We start from the raw sequence: 22,551 nt of genomic DNA, 5'->3' as shown, positions 1-22,551 counted from the left end.
TAGACAGACTAGAAAAAGGAGGGGCAGTAAGATGGTACATTCCTTTGGAATTTTACCCACTCAACCACACTGTAAGAAATTATTCTGGGGTGAATCAAAAAAACACACAAAAAAAACAGATACTTGTTACAGGCTTTGGTTTTTCCATTTATATTTTGAGGTTGGACATTAGCACAAATAGCTCGTTAGCATGTAGGGCGCACCGATTGGTGTCACCTCGTCAGTCAGTATTTGTTGCACCTGTGATGGTTGCCATCTCATTAGTGGGAAGTTGTTTCACCTGTGTTGGCCCATGTGCACAAAGTAGATGTCCTAACCAACTTGCCAAAACTATAGTTTGTTAACAAGAAATTTGTGGAGTGGTTGAAAAACAAGTTTTAATGACTCCAACCTAAGTGTATGTAAACTTCCGACTTCAACTGTACATGTGCATAAGCACAGAGATTACATTTAGAACAATATCTAGCCTAATAGAAAGAAATATGGCATAACCCTCAACCTTTGCACAGTGACCAGACCGTACAAATGTACCTAGGTAGGTAGGTATGCAATATCTAGCTACAGCCATGTCTAACAGGCATGCTTCGGCAAATATTTTTATAGTAAAACCAGCTTATCATTTTTAGAGATTTACAACAGTTAAATTGTTGTATTATTGTTTCTCCTCACTGTTAGCTAGTAAACTTAGCTTGCTTGCTAGCCAATTATTATTATTTACATCTGTTTGGAATCCTATCTTGAATCAGCCTTCTCCACAATGAACTTTATTATAAACAAATACCGTACCAGGCTCACCACTGAACACCTGCACCAGTGTCTCAGAGTTGCTCTCACACCATTTGTGCCAACATTCACAGCATTGGCAGGAGACAGAAAGTGTAATTTCTCTCATTAATGCAGGGCAAGGCCCAGAGTAACTTATACATGAATGTTGCATGGCCCGCAGTGACGTTCTGTGCATTCAGATTATTATTTTTGTTCAACTCTCCTTTGTTCTCCAGAAAACATGCACTTTATTTTTACATTTTAGTCATTTATCAGACGCTCTTATCCAGAGCAACTTACAGTTAGTGAGTGCATACATTTTCATACTGGCCCCCCGTGGGAAACGAACCCACAACCCTGGCGTTGCAAACGCCATGCTCTACCAACTGTGCTACACAGGACATTTTAATAAAATATTTTTTTTGAACAATGGTTCACAGTGCACTTTTTGCATAGACAGTTATGCAACTACTTTTGTTCTTCTGCAATGTTGATGCAATGTTGCACACGTTTACATTCGAAAGAAGTTGTAGTTAATTCAAATTCTTAGTCTCACTTAATTTATTTAATGTACATTGTATATAACAACAGGTTTCCTAAGTCGTAGACGACTATGTTTGTTACTACGCTGTACCACAGCGCCGATAAAGGACAATATCCATCCGGACCTTTGCCACCTAGGAAATTTGTGTCACTGGACCTTCTCAAATAGTAGTTGAGTACCCCTGGTCTAGAATGTCATTGTATGCTGTAGCATTAAGAGTTCCCTTCACTCGAACTAAGGGGCCCAGCCCGAACCATGAAAAACAGCCCCAGACCATTATTCCTCCTCCACCAAACTTTACAGTTGGCACAATGCATTGGGGCCAGATTCGTCCCTCGGACTGCCAGAGGGTGAAGCGTGATTCATCACTCCAGAGAACGCGTTTCCACTGCTCCAGAGTCCAAAGGCGGCGAGCTTTACACCACTCCAGCCGATGCTTGGCATTGCGCATGGTGATCTTAGGCCTGTGTGCGGATGCTCGGCCATGGAAACCCATTTCATGAAGCTCCAGATGAACAGTTCTTGTGCTGACGTTGCTTCCAGAGGCAGTTTGGAACTCGGTAGTGAGTGTTGAAACTGAAGACAGATGATTTTTACTCGCTTCAGCACTCGGTGGTCCCATTCTGTGAGCTTGTGTGGCCTACCACTTCGCGGCTGAGCTGTTGTTGCTCCTAGATGGTTCCACTTCACAATAACAGCACTTACAGTTGACCGGGGCAGCTCTAGCGGGGCAGAAATCTGAACGAACTGACTTGTTGGAAAGGTGGAATCCTATGACTGTGCCACGTTGAAAGTCACTGAGCTCTTCAGTAAGTCCATTCTACTGCCAATGTTGGGCTATGGAGATTGCATGGCGGTGTGCTCAATTTTATACACCTGTCAGCAACGGGTGTGGCTGAAATAGCCGAATCCACTAATTTTAAGGGGTGTCCATATACATTTGTATATATGTAGTGTATGTGACTGTATTGACTCACTCTTATCACATTGTTTGAAGAAATGCAATTGAGCATTGGAAACACAAATAATACCAGTCTCCCGGACCCAGATTAAGTCTACTTCAGGACTAAACTGCCTATTTAGGCCAGGAGTAGGCTTAACATGGGTCCAGGTAATCTACTCTTGCTCTAAACTTTGTAGGTCTAATGTTCTTCTTCAGCTTGTTTCTTCTTGTCTAACTCACAAACCCTCTGTGACCTTCTGGTTGTATCATACAATGATACACTCTCCACAACTTTGTTTCCGCTGCCCGTATCAGCTGACGCTCATATCTCAGTTACCATGGCAACACATGACCTGCCATGACCACTTTTGAATACAATGTAACCCATGAGAAGGTGATTTTGTTATCATGGCCATACTCTATTCATGGTAGAATGCCTGTGGGTAGAGTTTTGTTTGTTGCATGAATCTTGCAGTGCAAGATGAAAGTGGATTTGGACTGTTGCTCGGAAACTGGCAAGGACATACTTAATTATGCTAGAGGATATTTTTGACCTTGACACACTTTCACTTTAAAATAATGCTATAAGCTAGTGTTCATACCATAGACCGTATGGTTCATATTGTAAAGGACTGTTTCCCTGTGCAGTCCAGATGATCTTACAGTTTTTCTCTATCGCATACAAGCAATTTTGGGATCTGTGTTGAAACGTAGCTACACTGAGAATACAAAACATTAAGAACACCTTCCTAATATTGAGTCGCAGCCCCCACCCCCTTGCCCTCAGAACAGCCTCAATTCGTTGGGACATGGACTCTAGGGTTGGGTTAAATGCGGAAGGCACATTTCAGTTGAATGCATTCAGTTGTACAACTGACTAGGTATCCCCCTTTCCTTTCCTTTCTACAAGGTGTTGAAAGCATTCCACAAGGATGCTGGCCCATGTTGACTCCAATGCTTCCCACAGTTGGCTGGGTGGCCTTTGGGTGGTGGATCTTTGTTGATACACATGGGAAACTGTTGAACATGAAAAACCCAGCAACGTTGCAGTCCTTGACACAAACCGGTGCGCCTGGCACCTACTACCATACCCCGTTCAAAGGCACTTGCATATTTTGTCTTGCTCATTCACACTCTGAATGGCACACATACACAATCCATGTCTCAATTGTCTCAAGGCTTCAAAAATAATATTTAACCTGTCTCCTCCCCTTCATCTACACTGATTGAAGTTGATTTAACAAGTTACATCAATAAGGGATCATAGCTTTCACCTGGTCAGTCTATTTCATGGAAAGAGCAGGTGTTCCTAATGTTTTTTACACTCAGTGTAGTTTTGATGAATGTATTAATGTTTTGAGAAGGCAACTACATTTAAAAAATGAGTTTAGTGTCTTGTGAACTCGGTTTTGAAAAATATTGTTCCAAAAAATGCTTGTACGCATTTGAGAAAAACTGTACCAGTCTTTGTTCAGTGTCTCATATAATCCAGTAGATGGCGATGTAGAAGTAGTTTTGAACCACTCAGGACATGGGCCTTACATCAACAAGAGAAAAGTATTTGCAGTATTTACATTTGAGGAGCCTATCAGACTTATTTTATTTAGAGATCCAGCATCTATTAGCATAATGTAATGTAACATTGGACACAGTCATAAAAGGTAACTCTTTTAATTTGAATTACAAACATAAACAACATCTATTCATTTGCCAAGAAACATCTCAATGTAGACCGTGACTCATTAAAAGCCAATTGGGGAGAAAACCCTCTTCAGGGACTGTGATTGCTTGTGTGAGTCTGACTGAACAAGTAAACAGGTATCTAACAAACTAAAATGACATGAATGTTGTTTTGGTGGCAAACACTCTCAATCAAGACTATATCATCCGCTTATAGAAAAACTTTCTTTACTATTTAAAAAACATTGCATTTATCATACAACAGATTTTACTGCATAGACCAGTGCACTTTTCTACATTCAACTAAAAAGCTCATATAGGAATAATCAAGATAAAGGGGTGTGAATAGTTATTGAAATTATAATAGTTTATGGCTACCGGTACCTATTTTCCAGTAATGTATATGCATGTAAGATTTTTAGGGGACAGTATGGCAATTCAAAACATACACAAATCTACCGCATACTTTGGAGCAACTAAAGGTGAAAAACATTGCAATGAAATAATGAGTGAGTCGACACAGCATCTTTTGGTTATCTGTTTAAATACAAAGAACATTGGGGAAAAATCGTGTCCTGCTTTGTCTGTCTGTGTGTGCTCGCTGGTGGCGAGTTACAGAGTGAGTATTGGGCGGAGCAGAAACAGGAGTGATGGGCGGTAGGTAGAACAGCAACACAGGTAAAAGCAGCACACCTCTGATCTCCAATGGCACAGTACCACCTCCATCTTGGGAAGACAGCATCAAACTCTCTAAAAAACAACCTCCATTGGACAAAAAACAAGCCAACTCCACCCATCAATTTTTATATCTTAATTGATGCAGAGACAGAAAGTCGATTTGATCTGCTGCCAGTTGGGCGTTTGGTTCCTAGCACTCACTGGCCCGAGCTGTGGACAGAAAGAAAGATGACTTAATATTTGAAATCATTAAAAGCCATTTATTACCAAGCCATGTGAGATAACACAGACAGACGGCTCTCTGTTGAGCAGCCATAATGATCATGTCCTCCATGTCCCCAGACCAAGGGCAAAACAAGAGTTTTTGGAGAGATTGAGAGCTTTTTGATGATAAGCACAATTAAAATTAGCAGCACAGATGCGCAGCGCAGTTCTGTTCAGCAGTGGGAAGGACGTGCCACACCCAGCCTACATCAGCTGGTGAGCTATGAGGGAGCAAGCGATGAGTGTGGGCAGACAGGCAGACAGGCTCCGCCTCCAATTATACAAGTTCTTCAATTATTTGTAATTTTGTAGCTACTTTTTAAGTAAATACCTGCAGTCAACTTGTGCAATACATTTGGAGATAAAGCAGATCGCGTTCGTTCTTCATTTAACATGTCATATTATTTTACATTATGAAGCTTACCGTAGTTCACCAGAACAGTTGGGCCAGTCACGTGTTTGTTTGCAAATAGCACAACAGGAGAAAGCGGGAGCAGGTGAGTCCAGCTGTTTATTTGGTTTAACTTACTAGTTAGCTAAGTAAGTGGCTGAACTAACAAGGAGACGGGGCATCATATCGTTTTAGCTTCCTACTGTGTTTGAGAAGTCAAAGCGCTTTGGATGAGTTATCTATACAGCTATCACTGCTTTCTTGATTTCCTTGCATTTGTTCTCCTCTCTGTTCTCGGCAGCCTCAGTCTGCTCCTCCGCCCTCTTCTCCGAGCAGAGCAGGCAGACAGGCCGTTGCCCTAACAACTCCACACAGACACAGCGTGTACACATGCTGCTCCAGAGCACGCGGCAAAACTTAATTCATTTGCACAATTTATCTTGTTTGCTTGTAAATGTCCAAACTCACCAAAAAGAAAATTCGGTAGCTACTACCTACAGTTGAAGTCGGAAGTTTACATACACTTAGGTTGTAGTCATTAAAACTCATTTTTCAACCACTCCCCAAATTTCTTGTTAATAAACTATAGTTTTGGCAAGTCGGTTAGGACATCTACTTTGTGCATGACACAAGTAATTTTTCCAACAATTGTTTACAGACAGATTATTTCACTTATAATTCACTGTATCACAATTCCAGTGGATCAGAAGTTTACATACACTAAGTTGACTGTGCCTTTAAACAGCTTGGAAAATTCCAGAAAATGATGTCATGGCTTTAGTAGCTTCTGATAGGCTAATTTACATCATTTGAGTCAATTGGAGGTGTACCTGTGGATGTATTTCAAGGCCTACCTTCAAACTCAGTGCCTCTTGGCTTGACATCATGGGAAAATCAAATGAAATCAGCCAAGACCTCAGAAAAAAAATTGTAGACCTCCACAAGTCTGGTTCATCCTTGGGAGTAATTTCCAAACACCTGAAGGTACCACGTTCATCTGTACAAACAATAGTACGCAAGTATAAACACCACAGCCGCCATACCGCTCAGGAAGGAGACGCGTTCTGTCTCCTAGAGATGAACGTACTTTGGTGCGAAAACTGCAAATCAATCCCAGAACAACAGCAAAGGACCTTGTGAAGATGCTAGAGGAAACAGGTACAAAAGTTTCTATATCCACAGTAAAAAATGAGTCCTATATCGACATAACCTGAAAGGCCGCTCAGCAAGGAAGAAGCCACTGCTCCAAAACCACCATAAAAAAGACAGAATACGGTTTGCAACTGCACATGGGGACAAAGATCGTACTTTTTTGAGAAATGTCCTCTGGTCTGATGAAACAAAAATGGAACTGTTTTGCCATATTGACCATCGTTATGTTTGGAGGAAAAAGGGGGTTGCTTGCAAGCCGAAGAACACCATCCCAACCGTGAAGCATGGGTGTGGCAGCATCATGCTTTGAGGGTGCTTTGCTGCAGGAGGGACTGGTGCACTTCACAAAATAGATGGCATCATGAGGAAGGAAAATGATGTGGATATATTGAAGCAACATCTCAAGACATTAGTCAGGAAGTTAAAGCTTGGTCGCAAATGGGTCTTCCAAATGGACAATGACCACAAGCATACTTCCAAAGTTGTGGCAAAATGGCTTAAGGACAACAAAGTCAAGGTATTGGAGTGGTCATCACAAAGCCCTGACATCAATCCTATAGAAAATTTGTGGGCAGAACTGAAAAAGTGTGTGCGAGCAAGGAGGCCTACAAAACTGACTCAGTTACACCAGCTCTGTCAGGAGGAATGGGCCAAAATTCACCCAACTTATTGTGGGAAGCTTGTGGAAGGTTACCTGAAATGTTTGACCCAAGATAAACAATTTAATGACGATGCTACCAAACACTAATTGAGTGTATGTAAACTTCTGACCCACTGGGAATGTGATGAAAGAAATAAAAGCTGAAATAAATCACTCTCTCTACTATTATTCTGACATTTCACATTGTTAAAATAAAGTGGTGATCCTAACTGACCTAAAACAGGGAATTTTTACTAGGATTAAATGTCAGGAATTGTGAAAAACTGAGTTTAAATGTATTTGGCTAAGGTGTATGTAAACTTCTGACTTCAACTGTATATATGTATAACTTTATGAGCTGGATTGCCTGTCTTTGTAATTAGTTTATTTTCGCTTGCACTCATTTGCATATTTAGCATATCAGCCTCCATGGAAATTACTATTACTTGTGCTATTTTTTTTGTTCCGTTTTAACGGCCCCTTGTTTAATAAGCCGGTAATACCGTAAATCCCGGGATGAGAGAAGGACGGTATGACGATATGAAAATCTGGATACCGCTCAACCCTACAGGCGACTCTCTTACTTCCTCGTAGCTAGTGAGTCACCACCACTTCTAGTTAGCTACCCTTTGCCTGGTAAGAAACACAAGCTGCTTTATGAAATTAAAAACAATAGCAGCATTGAATTTAATAGTAAAACAACAGTCTAGCTATGTTTTTCTCTTCCTTGAGTATAGAAAATTAGGCTGTCTTTGAATTTGTAGTCTCGCTCAATCCTCCTACTTTCCCCACCACATTTCATAGCCAGGTTCTGTAGCCAACGAAGCCAAGTCTCCCTCTTTTCCTCAGAGAAACGGCTTGATTCTAGCCTTTATCATTCAAAAGATATGACCCATTTCTTTCTATCATGCATTGATGGACAATCTGGGGCGCATTCAGCAGGTAGCAACATTTTGGAATGTTCAGATAGAAATATGCTATGTAGAACAAACATGCCTCTGACATGTTGAATAAGGAATAACGTTGGCTCTTTTCATGGAATTTCTATCTGCAACGTTTGAGAATGTTTTGCAACTGAACGTGGCACTGGTAACATTACGATTAGCCAATATGCACAGAAAGAAAGGAAAAGGGATAGAAAACAATTGATTGACTAAATTCCTCTTGCCACTACACTATATCAGACTGGGTAAATAACTCCTCTTGCCACTGCACTATATCTGACTGGGTAAATAACTCCTCTTGCCACTGCACTATATCTGACTGGGTAAATAAATCCTCTTGCCACTGCACTATATCTGACTGGGTAAATAACTCCTCTTGCCACTGCACTATATCTGACTGGGTAAATAACTCCTCTTGCCACTGCACTATATCTGACTGGGTAAATAACTCCTCTTGCCACTGCACTATATCTGACTGGGTAAATAACTCCTCTTGCCACTGCACTATATCTGACTGGGTAAATAAATCCTCTTGCCACTGCACTATATCTGACTGGGTAAATAACTCCTCTTGCCACTGCACTATATCTGACTGGGTAAATTACTTCATTTTGAGTTAATGTGGACCCAGTGACTCAGACTTGAGCACTTGGAATAGGACTCGAGCACTGGGACTAGGACTTCAGCCATAGGGACTTGTGACTCGACCATTGGTGACTCAGACTTGGACTCGGAAGCGAGCATAGGGGACTTGGGACTCGATTCGGACTCGAGGTTTAGTGACTCGACTACATCAGTGGGCAAAACAGTCATTAGCTCCCGTTCACTGTCATTAGGCCCCGTTCTAATTTTGGACACCAATGTGGCTGCGGCATCTGTGGAACATTGATAACAATGGCAATGACGTGACTGAGTGACGGAGGTGCAACCCATACTACTTTGTCAATACCACGCAACACCATCTGGTGATTGTGCTACTCTCTCTCTCTCTCTCTCTCTCTCTCTCTCTCTCTCTCTCTCTCTCTCTCTCTCTGCGCTTGTATGTGTCTGTTTGTTTTGTATGTAATGTGCAATATCTATGTAGACTGAATTAGGAATTTACATGGCCAGATAATTCTTATATATGTTTGTCATATTTCTGCTATTGGGAAGAGAATAGCATGTTATGCAGAAAAATATATTGGTAAGACAAGGATATGTATGTTTGTGCACATGGAAGTCAGTTATTTATGTTTACTATAGGTTAATAAGGCAATACAAATGTGATGTGATGAAAATGAAAGGGCATTTAGTTGACAGAAAATGGCCACTGTTTTCGTCATTTTGACAATAACTACACTAAATCATTATTCAAATGACTAAAATCTGACTTAATTATATTTTAGTCAAAATGACTAAGACTATCCTGAATCTAAAAAAGAGCGCCAAAATTAACACTAGGACAGAGAACCTGGCATGGAGGAAGTTAGTAGGTCATAGTGGAACGAATCAGTCAGTCAGTGTTTGGGTCTCTGTGCCACCTGTGTGATAGCAGGACTGACATACAGAACAACCAATGCCTGCTGACAGTGTTATCTATGCCAAGGCCTGGCAGTAGGCAACTAACACTGAAACAGATGGAGAGCGTAATAACAAGATAACGCCCAAACCCACCCGTTGCTCCAACATGGCAGCATATTTCTAATCCTTTTTCCTGAAGAGGATATTTTGTAAAAATCACTTAAACATGCCAGTCAGTTATATATGTTCATTATATTCCTAGCAGACTTATGCTTCCAGATGGCTAGGAATCATCCAGTGTACAGTTTGGGCCAATCAGAGGCGAGATTGAGCGGTCAGGGGAACAGACCTTGATCGTTGAGTGGCTGGGCGTTGCTTCCTGACCTCCTCCTGTAGAGAGAAAACCAGCGTGTCAACTCACACTACATTCCATTATACATTATAACACCTAGCTACATAACACACACACACACCTACCGGAAACGTAGTTTCACACAAAGAGCGTGCCCTGATCTGGACTGAACTGAGCATGCACTGATCTGATAGATCATTTACCTTTTGTCCTGGTTGAACTTGCATCTGCAGTGTCCGCCTGTTATAAGAAGAATGGTCACAAGTCAATCTGTGTCCTATGTTAATGTGAGCATGTGTAAATACATGCTATGACTGTGTCATCGTATGTGTGTGTGTGTGTGTCTATGTGTGTATGTGTGTGAGTATGTGTATATGTGATGGGGTCTTACTGAAGAGGATGGTGATGCCGATCAGACACAGAACTGCTGCAAGGATCAACCCCCCAACACGTAGCCTGTGATAATCTGAACAGAGAGAGAGAGAGAGAGAGAGAGAGAGAGAGAGAGAGAGAGAGAGAGAGAGAGAGAGAGAGAGAGAGAGAGAGAGAGCAGGAGAGAGAGCAGGAGAGAGTGCAGGAGAAAGAAGAATGGGAGAGAGAGAGTTAAAGGAAAAAAGCCTGAATCATACACAGTAAGCCAGGAATTTTGAGAGTTGTTGTTGAGTGTTCTAAAAATTTCAGAGAGAGAAGTTCCAGAGACAAAACACAAGTAGACTATGAATGAGATGTATCTCTCTGCTCACCAAAGGTAAATGGATCCTCCTCCTCCACTGTAGGGGCAAAAACATGACAAAGGTCAGTTTATACAGCATCCAGACACCTTCAAAAATAATAGAAACAACTGGAACGCACCCAACCACAAATGGGCAAATAGCGAATGGCCTACTTTAATTTCCGAATCAATGATTTATCTGGAGACCATACGATTGCATGTGAAAAGATTTAGAGTAATAAAACTATGGAACGCTATTATGGTAAACAATTGTCAGTTACATACTTTCTTTCTGCTCCTCTGCGAACACAAGGTACACAACTGCTAACAGAAGAGAAACAATAGTAAGCACACAGCATAATGCATAGACAACATGGCATCCCAACAATGTCCCAAAGAAGTCAGCTGCCCGCCCCTGGGACAAGTGCAGTTGTAACTTTAGTGGTCTCTCAACTGCTTTGACCTGGAATAGCACTGGAGAAGGTCAATGAATATATCCTTCCTCTATTTAGTTCTAGATTGGTATACTATTCACATCCATAACCATATGTCTTTCATAACATTACATAAACACATTCTCTCTCTCACTCCAAACATACAGTAGTATATACTGTGCTGAATACTGAGCCAGAGTTGTGAGTGAAGACTGGGCAAAACAAGATGAACAGAGATGGTAGCTTTGGGGAAAACCTAAGCAGGAAGTGGTGGTATTAATAGCTGTGTATTATTGGTCTTTAAGACCTGCCACTCACATGTCAATAAAAGCAAAGCAGAGATATTTGCCATCTTCAAACTCTCTTTCACCTGGGGAAGACAGAACATCAACAATTACATTTACATTTTAGTCATTTAGTAGACGCTCTTATCCAGAGCGACTTACAGTTAGTGAATACATTTTTTTTTTAAATACTGGCCCCCCGTGGGAATTGAGTCAAACAAAGTAATGGCATAATAATATGATCACATTATAATATTAGGCTCACTTTATATGAGAAAGTAGATGAGCATTATGACTGCAGTGCACCCTAGCAAATTGGTACTCATCCTCCCTGCCCTTTTCACACCCACTTAAGCAAGAGCTCTGCTGCTCAAAATGAAAAAAAAATGGACCCGCTTGATTGTCTGAACAAGGCTCCACTTGTTAGAATTAAATTACCCTTGTCCCACAACCCATTTTATTTGATTAGACCTTTTCAAACCCGGGAAGCTAATGGCAGCTCATATAGTGCCCAAAACTGGCTCACACTGGTTCCAATGTCAACAGAGACCTGATACAACTTTTAGCATTTCCCTGGAGTCCCAAATTTGATTTAGATTTGTACAAAATGGCTTCTGAGCAGCAGCATAACCCATACAATCTTGAATGTTGCCGAGAGTCCTTTGCTTCATCTCATGTCAAACCTTCAAACCCAATTATGTTTAAGCTTTTCCTTGTATATATTTTGGGTTATAATGTCTTTATAATCATATAACTGTCAACTGCCATAGCGGAGTAGAAAATCCACAAGGACAAAATGCGGGACCATTGAGCATGGCTCCAGGGCCAAAAAGTAAAGTAACTAGACCCCAGTGATTTTCCATCACACCTTATGGATAAAAGACAAAGAGAGAAAATGCCCTCCCCCATCAGCAACCACACAATACACTCACCACAACCCCCCCTCAGGTTTCTAAAGTATCCATGAGGGAAAGAGAGACAATGGGAACCACATAACAAACATGCTGGGGCTATAGCAGTATTCCAGGGGTTTGGCCTTCTTTGATCACACTCTGCCTAACATGATGGTTCTGGAAGGGCTGGCTACTGATTTGGACAGGAATGGAGTCTCGAGGAGATTTGGTAGCTAAATCCCTTATGTCACAACTGTCTCACGCTCCCCTTTTGTTTCTGCTCATGATAAGGCTAAATGTATTTTCCGTCATGGTGTGTGCCACCAGCCACATACTGGAGAAGCACCAGATAAACTAATGTTTTTTTTTAAATCTTCAAGGATTCAGACTCCCTTCATTCTTCTCACCATACCCTATCCTGGTCCCAATGTTTAAGAAGGTTCACTACACTACTAGACCATGTGTGTTGTGGTTTTTCACTATGAGCTAAAAGGGGTTTAAGAGTGTACTAGGCCTACGCTTTGCCATTGCATAGAGAGTACTCAATGTTGCATTATGTGAGTACCAGAAATTACTACGTTTTTGGTCAATTTATTTTCCTGCCATGGTAGTGACCAAAAAACCATGATAGTCGTTTTTTCATTGTACTACCATGGCAGGAAAATACCAAGTGACCAGAAACGTAGTAACTTATGGTAAATGTTTGTAAGGGCAGTTTCTATAACAACACTACATTTACATTTACGTCATTTAGCAGACGCTCTTATCCAGAGCGACTTACAAATTGGTGCGTTCAACTTATGATAGCCAGTGGGACAACCACTTGTTTTTTTGTTTGTTTGGGGTAGAAGGATTACTTTGATACTATTCCAGGTATTCCTTAAAGAGGTAGGGTTTCAAGTGTCTCCGGAAGGTGGTCAGTGACTCCGCTGTCCTGGCGTCATGGGGGAGCTTGTTCCACTATTGGGGTGCCAGAGCAGCGAATAGCTTTGACTGGGCTGAGCGGGAACTGTGCTTCCGTAGAGGTAGGGGGGCTAGCAGGCCAGAGGTGGATGAACGTAGTGCCCTCGTTCTATAACAACACTACAGCTCCTATAACAACACTACAGCTCCTATAACAACACTACAGCTCCTATAACAACACTACAGCTTCTATAACAACACTACAGCTCCTATAACAACACTACAGCTCCTATAACAACACTACAGCTCCTATTACAACACTACAGCTCCTATAACAACACTACTACTCCTATAACAACACTACAGCACCTATAACAACACTACAGCATTTATAACAACACTACAGCTTTTACAACAACGCTACAGCTCCTATAACAACACAACAGCGTTTATAACAACACAACAGCGTTTATAACAACACAACAGCTCCTATAGCATTAGTGTTTATAACAACACTACAGCTCCTATAACAACACTACAGCTTCTATAACAACACTACATCTCCTATAACAACCCTACAGCTCCTATAACAACACTACAGCTCCTATAACAACACTACAGCTCCTATAACAACAATACAGCTCCTATAACAACACTACAGCACCTATAACAACACTACAGCATTTATAACAACACTACAGCTTTTACAACAACGCTACAGCTCCTATAACAACACAACAGCGTTTATAACAACACAACAGCGTTTATAACAACACAACAGCTCCTATAGCATTAGTGTTTATAACAACACTACAGCTCCTATAACACTACAGCATTTATAACGACACTACAGCTCCTATAACAACACTACAGCGTTTATAACAACACTACAGCTCCTATAACAACACTACAGCTCCTATAACAACACTACAGCTTTTACAACAACACACAGCTAAAACAGGGAGCCTCCCTCCATCTTATTGCAGTGTATGGCGTCTCATGCTACTTGGCATTTTCCCTAGTTTCTTTCCGAGCACACCCTCCCTCTCCCCAGCAACATTGGTATGGGAGAGGGAATGCAACAAGCGGGAAGCCCTCCAAAAACCGGTCGTGGATGGTTTACGATTCAATTCAGGGAGGGAGAGGGGGAGAGGGAGATTCTCCCGGGGTTCTTTCTTTCCGCTTTTTCAAGTTGCGAATCATATTACAGAGTAACGTTAGCAAAGGGTGGAGGTGCGGCCGACCTTCTGAGATTCATGTAGCAATGTTTAGGGTTGTCGGTTGTCTCTTCAAGACAATGATAGGCAAGGCTGCGGATCGTGTTTAGCTGTACCCTCAGTTCCCCACCAGGCAGATTCACCCTGGTGACCAGGCCTGGTCATAATAGGATTAGTGTTGTAACATGGGTCACGCTGGCCTCCCTGCCACTGAATGCCTGAAGTAAAGGAAGAATCGGGTGTTTGTGTGGTAACAGTACGACTCGGTTCACCCCTCTCTCTTTGCCTTGCATTGTCACTCACTCACTCACTCAATCATTTATTCATACTTTCCACCTTTATGATCAGATCCTACATTTTATCCGACTTCACTCACTAACCTGCTCATTCACAATAGGTTGTCTAAACTTATGATAAGTACACACCCACACCAGTCCCACCTGCATTAATTCACTACACTGCCCTTAATCACTCACTACACCTCCCTTATTCACTCACTTCACCTCCCTCATTCACTCACTACACCTCCCTTATTCACTCACTACACCTCCCTCATTCACTCACTACACCTCCCTCATTCACTCACTACACCTCCCTTATTCACTCACTACACCTCCCTCAATCACTCACTACACCTCCCTCATTCACTCACTACACCTCCCTTATTCACTCACTACACCTCCCTCATTCACTCACTACACCTCCCTCATTCACTCACTACACCTCCCTTAATCACTCACTACACCTCCTTTATTCACACACTACACCTCCCTTATTCACTCACTACACCTCCCTTATTCACACACTACACCTCCCTTATTCACACACTCACTCCCTTATTCACACACTCACTCCCTTTCTCTCATTCACTCACTACACCTCCCTTATTCATACACTCAATCCCTTTCTCTCATTCACTCACTACAACTCCCTTATTCACACACTCACTCCCTTTCTCTTTTCCTAACTCCCTGTCTTTCCCTCTGGCCATCTCACTCAGTCACGACTCTCCCATCCCTCTACAGCGGGTCCAGATCCCTCCATCTGCAGTATCATTAAGAATCCCAGGAGCTCTATTCTATTTTTTATTTTATTTATTCCAGAATGCTGGCCAGTCTGTCACTTTGGTACAGTGCAGAACCCTGAATTCACACAGTTATTTCCGAGGAAGCCTAGAAGTCTAAAAGGCTGGATCTGAGGGCTTCAAAGAGCCTGTGGTCATTTTTCTTCAAATCACCCACAGGGATAAAAGGAGCTAACGATGCAGCTACTCATAGGCTGCTGGCCCTGCCTGAAAAGGCCTTTCATTTATGAGGTAAACGCATTACCATGCTGTAGTTCTCACTGTAATGGTGGATCACTGGAAGCTTTAGAATGAGATTCTCCCTTCTGTAATGTGTGGTTTAATAACAAATAATTCAAAAGGTCATCCTAGGACTAGCTAAGTTTATTAGGAGTAAGAATAGTCACATACTGGGGAAATTATTTGTGTAAAGTTAATTGTAAAGGTACTTGTGAAATTAATCAAATCTATGATTTTTTTGTTTTCTTTGTGTTTGTGAAGTCTCTTCTATTAATCTGTTCTCCCTCTATTCACTCTGCCTACCAACATGAGGAGGACTGGAGATCAAGTTTCTGCGGCCCCTATTACAGAGAGGCAGAGAGACGTAATGCCAGTTGGGTAAGGGTTTGAGTAACAGCAGTGTCCACTGCAATATGACTAATCTAAGAGTTCCATGAGGCCTAACACACTGCTGCCTTCGGAACAGGCAAGTTTGTATTTCCAAATCACACAATACCACTGAAAGATTGTCAGGCTGAGGAGCAAAGCTTCAACGACAGCTGAGCATGTCCTGTGTGTGTGGGTGAGTCTAGATGTGTACTTCTATACAGTGGGGAAAAAAAGTATTTAGTCAGCCACCAATTGTGCAAGTTCTCCCACTTAAAAAGATGAGAGAGGCCTGTAATTTTCATCATAGGTACACGTCAACTATGACAGACAAATTGAGAAAAAAAAATCCTGAAAATCACATTGTAGGATTTTTAATGAATTTATTTGCAAATTATGGTAGAAAATAAGTATTTGGTCACCTACAAACAAGCAAGATTTCTGGCTCTCACAGACCTGTAACTTCTTCTTTAAGAGGCTCCTCTGTCCTCCACTCGTTACCTGTATTAATGGCACCTGTTTGGACTTGTTATCAGTATAAAAGACACCTGTCCACAACCTCAAACAGTCACACTCCAAACTCCACTATGGCCAAGACCAAAGAGCTGTCAAAGGACACCAGAAACAAAATTGTAGACCTGCACCAGGCTGGGAAGACTGAATCTGCAATAGGTAAGCAGCTTGGTTTGAAGAAATCAACTGTGGACGCAATTATTAGGAAATGGAAGACATACAAGACCACTGATAATCTCCCTCCATCTGGGGCTCCACGCAAGATCTCACCCCATGGGGTCAAAATGATCACAAGAACGGTGAGCAAAAATCCCAGAACCACACGGGGGGATCTAGTGAATGACCTGCAGAGAGCTGGGACCAAAGTAGCAAAGCCTACCATCAGTAACACACTACGCCGCCAGGGACTCAAATCCTGCAGTGCCAGACGTGTCCCCCTGCTTAAGCCAGTACATGTCCAGGCCCGTCTGAAGTTTGCTAGAGTGCATTTGGATGATCCAGAAGAGGATTGGGAGAATGTCATATGGTCAGATGAAACCAAAATAGAACTTTTTGGTAAAAACTCAACTCGTCGTGTTTGGAGGACAAAGAATGCTGAGTTGCATCCAAAGAACACCATACCTACTGTGAAGCATGGGGGTGGAAACATCATGCTTCGGGGCTGTTTTTCTGCAAAGGGACCAGGACGACTGATCCGTGTAAAGGAAAGAATGAATGGGGCCATGTATCGTGAGATTTTGAGTGAAAACCTCCTTCCATCAGCAAGGGCATTGAAGATGAAACGTGGCTGGGTCTTTCAGCATGACAATGATCCCAAACACACCGCCCGGGCAACGAAGGAGTGGCTTCGTAAGAAGCATTTCAAGGTCCTGGAGTGGCCTAGCCAGTCTCCAGATCTCAACCCCATAGAAAATCTTTGGAGGGAGTTGAAAGTCCGTGTTGCCCAGCGACAGCCCCAAAACATCACTGCTATAGAGGAGATCTGCATGGAGGAATGGGCCAAAATACCAGCAACAGTGTGTGAAAACCTTGTGAAGACTTACAGAAAACGTTTGACCTGTGTCATTGCCAACAAAGGGTATATAACAAAGTATTGAGAAACTTTTGTTATTGACCAAATACTTATTTTCCACCATAATTAGCAAATAAATTCATAAAAAATCCTACAATGTGATTTTCTGGAGAAAAAAAATCTCATTTTGTCTGTCATAGTTGACGTGTACCTATGATGAAAATTACAGGCCTCTCTCATCTTTTTAAGTGGGAGAACTTGCACAATTGGTGGCTGACTAAATACTTTTTCCCCCCACTGTATATGTGTGTGTGTGTCTCAATGAAATTCCCAACTATGACCCAGTCACTGCTCCACACTCGCAGAGGTTCTGTGTAAACACTATGTTTACAGTGAATATGTGTTTGCCTGTGTGTGTGTGGGTGAGTCTAGATGAGTATGTCTGTTTGTGTGTGTGTGTCAGTGTGTATGTGTGTGTACAACTCCCAATATGACCCAGTCACCTCTCCACGCTCATATAGGTTCCCTCCCCCATAGAGAGTATCTGGGATATGGCCATGGCCTGGCCCATAAAGGATGTGGTGTCTGGACACAGGAATCTAGCATGCAGCTAATTTAGGAACAAAACATGCCGCTGAGAATAGGCAGCACCCTTTGAGGTATAATAGGAACACACACACACTGGGAAACCATTCTAATGTGGTAAGGGACTGTGATAGAGCACTACAGTATTGCATGTATGTATTCATATTACATCTGGAATAAAGAACATCTGATATTTAACATATGTATTTCATGCTGTCAGAATTGTTGATTAAAAACGTTCCGGGTACATTCTTCCACGCTGTCTCACAACCACAACCGAACCAGACAGAAATTAGTACCAGACGTTTCAGTGAACATCTGAAGCTAGCTGGGTAAACTGTAGTAGATATTTGCTCATACAGAGTGCAGTTTTTTTCTGTCAGTCAGTCATAGATGGCTACCAGACAGAAACGAGTACCAGACGTTTCAGTGAACATTTGAAGCTAGCTGGGTAAACTGTAGTCGATATTTGCTCATACAGTGTTGTTTTTCTGTCAGTTAGCCATAGATGCCTATTGAAGCCACTTCCTTGTTGTTAGTGTTTGATGAAGCTCAGCTGTTGTTGTGGTCCTCTGTAGCTCAGCTGGTAGAGCACGGTGCTTGTAACGCCAAGGTAGTGGGTTCGATCCCTGGGACCACCCATACACAAAAAAAATGTATGCACGCATGACTGTAAGTCGCTTTGGATAAAAGCGTCTGCTAAATGGCATATTATTATTATTATGAAGAAGTAGCTGCTGGAGCAGAGCAGGGCAATGTGTTCCTCTGGCTGCTCAATGGAGAGGGGGAACGTGGCATACTATAACCATGACTCATCCCTCCTACCCACAGCAACAAGGTTAGCAATAGCAGCAACATCAGCTCCACTGTTTAAAGAAGTAATGCTGCCTTCCCTTCAAGGGAAAGACCTTGGTGTTGCTTTGCTGAGCTTCTGAGGCAGGGAGGTCTTTAGATAAGCGTTTTATATATCTGAAGTAAAGATTGATGGTGTTGCTATGGTGAATATGTGATGAACCCTAATTATCTGAATCTGAGTCAACTGAGCCTTAAACTGAGGAAATATAGAACCATTGCTTGCCTATCATCTCTTGTGATATTATAATGTCTCACAGAATAAATAAGCGTCACACTCCGTGATCACACTGAATCTCTCATTTTTAATGAGGCAGTCTCTCCGAGGTCCTCACTTTTGAACGTTGCTCATCCGTATTTGAGGTGGAGACAAACATTGTGTATGATTAGAGCCGCCAGTAGGCTACCCACTGAAGGCAGTAGAATACGTTTAGCTTTTAAATAATAATAATAATAATAATATGCCATTTAGCAGACGCTTTTATCCAAAGCGACTTACAGTCATGCGTGCATACATTTTTGTGTATGGGTGGTCCCGGGGATCGAACCCACTACCTTGGCGTTACAAGCGCCGTGCTCTACCAGCTGAGCTACAGAGGACTTTTGAATGTGAGATAACATGTATCTGTCAGTTTTAAGTCTGTCTGTCAGTAGCAATCACCTTAGCAACAGCATTGTGCTGGAGTAACCACAGTGAATAAAGATCTGTCCAGGATAACAGCTCTATCAGGCTTCTTATCAGCTGGGCTGTTTGCACTGTACAAGAACCACATATCCCTGGTATCACAGTTCCATTAGCATAGCCTACAGGAGACTGGGGACAGGCACTTTTTGTATCAGCCCCTGCTTTAACTATGAGAAGACTTTAAATAGAACAGTAATTTCATAATAACATGTCTGTCTACGAATCAATCATTCATACCATTTCAAAATGTCTATTAGCATACCCATTTCACACTACTGAGCCGAACATAACTGAGCCATGCTGTACTGTGTTGGCCTGGTTACGCATCACCATAGTTGCTGGAGCCATGCTGAAAAGGACAAAGCCAGCATGGTAGCCTACGGTTTGAGTTGGCACAATAGTGTGTGAAGGGTACCACCAAGTTGTTGAATAGAAATGGTAATTCAAATGTGATTCCCCACACACAGCGGCATGTGCACTGAAGCATTTTCCATTACAGAAGGACAGCACACCAACTAGCCTACCAGTCCCAAACGTATTATCTTGCGAAATTAATTTGATAAAATACTTAATTTTCTGGTCCAGAAAAATAAATAAAAAAAAGGCTAATGGGAGAAGATATGTAATGGTTATTATTGCATCATTAGGCCTGACCAGCCTCCACCCATCAAAGCACAGCTGGACCACAGCTGGATGATGAGCACAACAGACATTCACAATCTGGCTCTCGAAAATGTATTGAATACAATAAAGGTTGGACCGCATGTTCCGTTGTTTTCCATGAGCGTTATGCCAGATAAAAGACTGAACGTCACGATTTAATTAGGTCCTCCCTATTTTATAAGACTGCCTGGACACCACTGCTAAACCGAACAGAAACGAGAAGAAAAGTTGCCGAAGGACAAAAAGTTGCTTTAGGCCTATAGGTTAAGGACTTTTTGTTTGGATATTACAAACAATATCCAAAACACTGTTGTAGAACAGCGTGAGTAACACGAACTGAATTCATAAAAGCAGGTTTACAAATACATCTACAAATACATCTGCGTGACGCGGAAACATTATTATTTATAATACTTGCACATGGCTCTGGCTCATATGCACTTGTTCTGTATGTCTCGCATAAGCCTACACTGTAGGCTACTAACTGAAACTACATTACATGCAGGTTAGATCTTTGTTCTATAAACACAATTAATAGCCTAATAAAGATTGTACCCTTTGGAGCATTTCTACTCAACTTTTCCCCAAAACTGAGCAACTCTTGCCAGGAAAGAAAAGGATATGGCTATAAATGAAATAAAGTTATTTTAGAGCGATATATTTGTATTGGTCAAAGATACGCAAAGCAAACATTTTAGAAATGATTTAGACAAGATTAACCTATTGTTGTCTTTAAGGATGATGTAATGAATAGAATAAATAACGGTTAACATACTCATACTTTTGACGAAACTACAGCTGAGCATTCACTCGAACTCTAATTGTTAGAAAATGAAAACTTACCTCCGACACGCGTTAAAACCAAATGGAGATGTGTGTAGGGGGAAAAAATCAGGAAATGTCGGGCATGGAGCTACACACAATAGACGAACGTACTCTTGAGTCAGACAGACGCCAACACCCTTTTTCACTGATGCTCAACAGGTTTGCTCAGTTTGAAAATAGGCTGAGTTTAAATTGAAGTTGCATGCGCTGGAGAGGAGGAGGATTTTATTATTTGTTTGTCATTGGTTGCTTTCAATGACCTGTTGATGCTATAACAAATCATTAGCCTATGTAAAAACTGTGAGATGGCAGATACCAAATAGAACATTATCACATCAATGTATTTTAAATAGTTGTGTACAGTACCTGCTTAGGTTACATATTCTATCTTGAGAGCATGCACAGTGCACATCTCTGAATACAAACAGTTTAGCATATTGTTTATTTCTAACAATGGTGTTCAATGGTATTTATTTGGCTTTTCATTAATAAGGATTTACACAAACATTTGAAGGATAATCGTTTTAGCTAAATTAAATGTATTTCAGTTGTTCGATCATACATCTCACTACCACCGTAAAACACCTGAAAATAAACCCATATCTTTGAGCCAATAAAGAAACAAAACAGTAAATAGATGTATTGTGGTCCACCCACCCACCCTGCATCCGCTCTCACATCCATTCAGGTGTCATTATATTGTCATGGCCAGAGCCCTGCCCCATTCCAACCCCCGAATCTTCATCATCAGAATCACAGCAACCAGTTAGTCAGATTCCATCCTTTAGAAACGCTCAGAGTTCACTTGTGTCATCTTCGGGTTTTCTTTAGTTGTTGAAGGATAAAGAAAAGAGAGAATGAAGATAGAAACAATATTTTTTTAAATGACACCCAGTCCAATAGTACAATGTAACAATCATATGTAAGGACATTTCTTGTACAGTATACATTATTTGTGAAGCATTTATGTAGGCCTAGTTACGGGTTTATAAACACGTGGATATAACATAGGCTCTTACTTGTTCTTTCTAGTGCATTTGGGATCTGAAGAGAGAATAGTGAGATGTTACTACAAACACTGACAAAGTCTGGGTCTATCCTCTTGAGTTACATTTATAATGTATGAACCTATTGGTAATTTGGCTATTTGTACTTACTAAGTAGGACAAACATTCCACCTGCTACAAGCAAGCATGCAATGATCAGGCCTCCAATTCGTAGTCTCTCATAGTCTGGGAAATTCAACATTCAACAGCTCAGGATCACACAGGTACAATGATTCATCCAATGTCAGAAGCATATTTCTGATGTGCTCATGTCATGTCATATCCAATAAGAATATGGTCACTTACATACCACTATGTTCATTTTGTTTGGTGTTTGGTGGTGGTGAGTTATCAGTTCCATTTGAATGAGTGTAGAGGATTGAGCTACTTACTGTAAACAAATGG

The 22,551-nt window shown here is 41.5% G+C and overlaps 1 protein-coding gene across 2 annotated transcripts; it reads right to left on the bottom strand.

Annotated features, from left to right (window-relative positions):
* Positions 1-3,907: 3,907 nt before the first annotated feature.
* On the bottom strand, positions 3,908-21,280 carry LOC311116442 (phospholemman-like). Of its 2 annotated transcripts, none has more exons than XM_084157416.1 (8): positions 21,119-21,280; positions 11,318-11,369; positions 10,851-10,886; positions 10,597-10,623; positions 10,245-10,319; positions 10,057-10,093; positions 9,851-9,891; positions 3,908-4,820 (listed from the first exon to the last, which is right to left on the bottom strand). In XM_084157416.1, exons 2-8 carry the CDS (start codon positions 11,349-11,351, stop codon positions 4,801-4,803), a joined length of 270 nt encoding a protein of 89 aa, XP_084013542.1. In that variant the 5' UTR covers positions 11,352-11,369; positions 21,119-21,280; the 3' UTR covers positions 3,908-4,800. The 2 variants fall into 2 exon arrangements, with proteins under 2 accessions (XP_084013542.1, XP_084013541.1); XM_084157415.1 differs by having other exon boundaries at positions 10,851-10,889; positions 21,119-21,270.
* Between the last annotated feature and the right edge of the window lie 1,271 nt (positions 21,281-22,551).

This window comes from Coregonus lavaretus (genome assembly GCF_964263955.1).
Source record: "Coregonus lavaretus genome assembly, chromosome: 3".
NCBI lineage: Eukaryota > Metazoa > Chordata > Actinopteri > Salmoniformes > Salmonidae > Coregonus > Coregonus lavaretus.
This window is presented reverse-complemented; position numbering and strand designations above follow the sequence as displayed.